This window comes from Choristoneura fumiferana, chromosome 3, assembly GCF_025370935.1.
Source record: "Choristoneura fumiferana chromosome 3, NRCan_CFum_1, whole genome shotgun sequence".
Classification (NCBI taxonomy): Eukaryota; Metazoa; Arthropoda; class Insecta; order Lepidoptera; family Tortricidae; genus Choristoneura; species Choristoneura fumiferana.
This window is the reverse complement of record NC_133474.1, coordinates 11,237,704-11,242,988: the sequence shown is the minus strand read 5'-3', so window position 1 is coordinate 11,242,988 and position 5,285 is coordinate 11,237,704. Positions and strand designations below refer to the sequence as shown.

General features: G+C 40.5%; 1 protein-coding gene across 1 annotated transcript; it reads right to left on the bottom strand.

Moving 5' to 3' along the window:
* Positions 1–2,727: 2,727 nt before the first annotated feature.
* Positions 2,728–5,061, bottom strand: LOC141426593 (protein snail-like). The gene is made up of 2 exons (XM_074085612.1): positions 4,717–5,061; positions 2,728–4,242 (listed from the first exon to the last, which is right to left on the bottom strand). Exons 1-2 carry the CDS (start codon positions 4,883–4,885, stop codon positions 3,284–3,286), a joined length of 1,128 nt encoding a protein of 375 aa, XP_073941713.1. The 5' UTR covers positions 4,886–5,061; the 3' UTR covers positions 2,728–3,283.
* Positions 5,062–5,285: the final 224 nt, after the last annotated feature.

The window sequence follows — 5,285 nt, the reverse complement described above, 5'->3', positions numbered from 1 at the left end:
ACAAAAAGTGAGCGGCCGAAAAAAACCAAAGGTACATTCAGTAAATGGACCAGTACAATATAATATAATGAATTATTAACTATAGATATAATTCATCCATGTAAATAACCTGATTAAATTTTATATTTATCTCTGAATAAATGTTTTGATAAATATGCCTTTTTGAAAGTAGGTTATCGAAAATAAAATATTTTTTTAATGGTGTAACACATAAGTGCCCTCAAAAAAGGACACCATCCAAAAACATCTACGTTCAAAAAAACACCAACAACAAGCGAGCGGGCAAGAAAACTTAAACTGGTTTAACTTAAACCTAACAAAATTTGTGACTTGTAGTAATATATTTTTTATATATTACATTTTAATTTATAGAAAGAAAGAAAAGAAAGAAAGAAAATATTTATTCATGACAACACGGGAAAATAGGTAAAAATAAAAATAAAATACAATAAAAATTTGCAATAACACGAAACGGTCCCAAATCAGCAATTTTCCGGTCTTAGAAACGGCGCTGGTCTTCCTTTGGAACCAACTTCACACACACATCATCATCATCATCATTTTCACATGCATTTTAATTAACACCATTTCATTTACTCCCCAAAGTAACCTAATGTGACGTCATTGCGACAAAAATCAGGGGTCTAGTTGTATTACATATATACTTGTAAATGAGTTTCATAGCTCCTCATTTAACTTGTCTATGGCCTTGCTTTTGAAAGTTGTCAGTTGATTTGAATTGAAAAGATATGTAAAACGTAATGACATACAGGATAAATAATTAATAATAAATAGTAGAATACGCGGAATATTAGCATTAAATGTTGTTTCTCCTTTCAGGTAAAGTGTTTAGTTGATTTTTTACATGACATAATATGTTTGTAATATTGTGGTTAATAAAAATGTTCTCCTTTCAGAGCAACACAATTTTGTTTCTGTTTCGTCGTTTCTGCATTAATTGAGTGCCTAATGTAATTATAACACATTATATACTTATAGTTTGTTAAAGTAAAACTAGTTGAATTTTTTGGAAGTCCGTTGATATTTTAAGGATATTAATAATTTTTAGAGAAGTAATATCTGGATATAATTTACCGAATGATGGGGCACAAGGAACCGGCCAAGTACCCTACTCTACTCTATTGACTATTTTAACCTATCATGAAGCAGCAGTGCGGGGATTCGATTTGTAGCATTCGAAGATGGCGGATGTAGACAATATCTAATTTTGCTAGTTCTGTTTCTTTGGCTAGTTGAAGTATAAGTTTGATAGTAAACTACTTATTTTCAGTTCTATATGCAGAACTTACATTATTTCTCATATCAGTCCTTACTGTAGCCAGTACCATGCACACACACCATTGAATTGCTTCACGAGTTTGTACAGGTTTCCTCACAATGTTTTCCTTTACTACGGTAATTGTAAATGTCGAAAAACTCAGACATGCGAACCCGAGTTTGAACCCACGATCCTCTGCTTGAGAGGTCATGGGTCAAACCACTAAGCAACCACGGCTTTTTATCGATATATTCTTTTATTACTAAACGCATATAATAATTTGGATGGTGACAAAAAAAACGGAACTAAAATAAAAAATATGAAACTTATGAATTCATACTTTGTTGAAAAATCTCTTAGAATCCTTTGCACATCCTTACCGGTAAAAGGCATTATGTAAATGGGTGTAAATACGTAAAAAGTACAAAAATGAGGGGTCCATGAAGTCATAGAGGTAAGCGGGAGCAGGCCCGGTGACCTCGTGGCCGGGTGACCGCCGGCGCGGCGCCCACTGTCTAATGCCTCAGCCTCTTGCTCCGACCTACATCCGCTCGCTAACCGCCAACCTATTGTCTCCGATTAACTCGCTGCGGCTTTAAATGATTACAAGCTTTGTTTACGATAAAGTAATGCTGCAACTCGGACTGTTTTAATTGTGTTTGCTAGAGCGGTGTGGTAGGCGCGTGCGGTTTTATTTTGTGTGGATTATGAATTTTCATTGGATTAATATCTTATTGGTTGTACTTTCGCAATTTAAAAGAGAATTGTGAAAATGTTACAGCATTTAAAACTGTTATATTTATACACTTCCTTTAATTGGCTCTATTGTTAAATTTTTTGTATTTCACCTGTATTAGTTAATTTAAGCTGTTGGTTTTCCGAATAAAATAAAATAAATGTGTGTTTTGTGATTAGTTTTGGGTGCCTAATTTCTAGACCCGGGCAAAAATATATTTAGAAAGGTTAATATGTTGTTTATTCAGTGAAAGCAGTAAGTTTAGTAAGAAGTTTCGTTAATGCATTTGACAAATAATACCTACTGCCACCTTATGAAAAAAGTAACGGATAGTTAGGTATCTAAATTATAATTTAGGTTCCTACCATTTTTGTTAATTGACAGACATTTAGTTATCTATCACCATAACTTCGTTCGATATTATCCAATTTACTTATGTTTACCCACATTGTTTACCACTTTATGAAACCGAATGAGTCATACACAAGTACTGAAATACGTAATTTAAAACGTTAAATCAAACATGCCCATCACTGTCGTTGTATGTATTGCAAACATAACAAACGTGGAACCCTACCCGGTGTGCGCGGGGGCAGGGTCCCAGCATTATCCCCAAAGCTTCATTGTTTGAATTGGGAGAGAACTTTCCCACGTTCCCATTGAGTGGGAATTGAACCATGAGGGTAATAATAGAAATCAATTTATTTATTTTCAATGTAAATTTTATTTTTTCTGCGATATGGAGGTAACAGGAAGGAACGCAATTCGGCAGTCGGCTTAAACATAGCCTCGTTATTCTTATTAATAAAACCTTTAATTTAAATACCGTCTTATGTATGACATACTGTTATATTCTTCATGAAATATATTATTGTATTATAATTAAGGCACTTTGTACATGGCTTAGGATATGAATATATTAAACAAGTGTATGACACTCGGCAAATGCCACATGACTAGCGAAGCCGCGAGCGGCGGCGAGATATCTCTGTGATATCAAACTTATCCTAACTTACAACTACTTTCGTATGCGATATATATTGGTCCCTAAAACACTTGTAACAAATCTTACCAATACTTTTTACAAAATAATCTAGGTATGCACACATTTTGTTCTTATTAAAAAAATTACAATAATAATTTATCAAATTTTAAATAAGTACCTACAAATAATTTAAGATAGTTTTAGATTCTTAAAGGTGATAACAACGAGTGATAATAGTGTGAATTCGAGATCGAAACTCCTACAAATACGGCTCTTGTCAGTCTTAATAGGCGTGAACGGTCGTCGTCGGCGGCAGCTGCTGGTGCGGCAGGTCGGAGCGGTACTCGAAGGGCGGGCTGCCCGGGCTGCCGCAGCCGCAGCCACTTTCCAGGTGCTTGCTCAGCAGTGACATGCGCGAGAACGTCTTGCCACACCCCGAGCACGAGTACTTCTTCACATCGGAGTGCGTCTGGAGATGCGCACGCAAGTTTGATCGGTCCGCGAATGCCCGTCTACAGTGATGGCATGAAAACGGTTTCTCTCCCGTGTGAGTTCGGATGTGACCTTGCAGCAGCCACGGGCGAGAGAAAGCCTTGCCGCACAAGTGACACTTGCAGGGCAGCGTGTGAGTTCGGATGTGCATCTTGAGGGCACCCAGAGACGTGTACACTTTAGCGCAGTACTTGCAGCTGAAGGACTTGCGAGCGAGGCTGCCTTCGGCCGCCGCGCAGTGGTACTGCTGGTGTTTCGAGAGGCCGGAATATGTGGAATAGGATTTAGCGCAGTCTGGGCACTGGTATCGGGGACGTCTCGGGCCAGAAACTGAAACGCCGGAGTCTGATGAAACTGAGCCGGGGGATCGAAGATCTTCAGGGCAGGGCGGCGGAGAAATAGAAGATGGTGGTGACGCTGGGGAATAGCGTGAATATAGATGAGGATGAACCGGTGGGGATAAGACTGGTGCGGTTGGGTAGATTTCTTCGATAGGGTAGGGGGCGTAGAGTGTTGGTAAATAGGCGTACTGTGGCGTGGGGCGGGCGAGCTCCATGGGCACGGGTGTGGGCTCCAGGCGAGCTCGACAAGCGGTCAGGTAGTCGAGCTGCTGCTGGGGCCACTCCCGGGGCTCTACCTTTACGGCGGCGGCTGTCAGTGGGGAGGTCGCTTTGCTCGGATAGTTGCCCGTCTTGGATAGATCTTCAGGTTTTGTACTCAGATTTTCCGGTTCATCATTTTCCGTAATACCTTTGGACAAAAGAAAACATTCATTAATATTTTATTACTCTACAAGCCAGCTTTAGGAGCACTACCTACTCAAGAATATATTTTTTTCTCTTAAACCGTCGAGTATCAAGTTAACATAATATGTTAACTTATTACTCGACGGTTTAAGAGAATCATATTATAATAGATTTTAAAAGTTATTGGTCTGTCATAATTATATTCAACATCAATGTCTAGATAATAACACTAATTTAATTTATTTACGAGGCCTGTTGCTGATATTATTCTTCTATGGCTATATTATAAGAGTTAGACATGGAGTTTAATTAAACCTACCATCAAATAAAAAGTGTTCTAAACGTTAAATATAGCAATGAAGACAAATAATTTAAGCTATATAGTTTTGAACCAAATTTCTTCTCCAACTTGTGGTTTTCGAGTCTATTAAAAAATAACTGATTGAGCATTTTGGACATAATTTTATGAAATACTTACAGTGATAATCGTAATAAAGTGTTGTGGCGAGGTGGGCGGGGTGCGGCGGCGTGGTGGGCGGCGTCGCAGGCCGCTCCTCCCGCACCATCACCGGCCGCTTCTTCAGCGGACAGTGCGCATACTTTTTCGTCATCATAGCGCGAGAATTTTGGGAATCCTCAACGAGCATCTTCACTTTTTCACAAGCACTTAACAGATAAAGTTTTATATGGTCCAATCTAAATTGTAACACAATCACAAAACGTAGCAGTCCAAACGAACGTGTTGCGCCGGAGTCGATAGAGCGGTGTCGGGGACGCGAGAAGCGTGCGCACTCGTCGGCGTCTGGGGCTCGGGTGTGGTGCGGTGAGGGAAGGCCGGCGCTTATAAGCGCTCCCCGTCAGCAGCCAGGTGGCGGCGGGTAGGCTCGCACGTGCGCCGTGCCCAATCGGCGGCGGGCGCCCGCGCCGGCCAATGGCGGCGCGCGGCGGTGCGGGGCGGCGGCACCTGCGCCTCCGCACCCGGCGAGCTCTGTGCGATATGCCCAGCTTCAGTACCGGTGCCAACTCTCAGCCAGGGCATTTTTTTGC

Bases quoted from the DNA above. Each gene is read 5' to 3' on its own strand.
- LOC141426593 (XM_074085612.1), bottom strand. From the start codon at position 4,885: ATGCTCGTTGAGGATTCCCAAAATTCTCGCGCTATGATGACGAAAAAG. The intron at 4,243-4,716 runs GTAAGTATTTCA...TTTTGTCCAAAG, and splicing joins ACTTTATTACGATTATCACT to GTATTACGGAAAATGATGAA.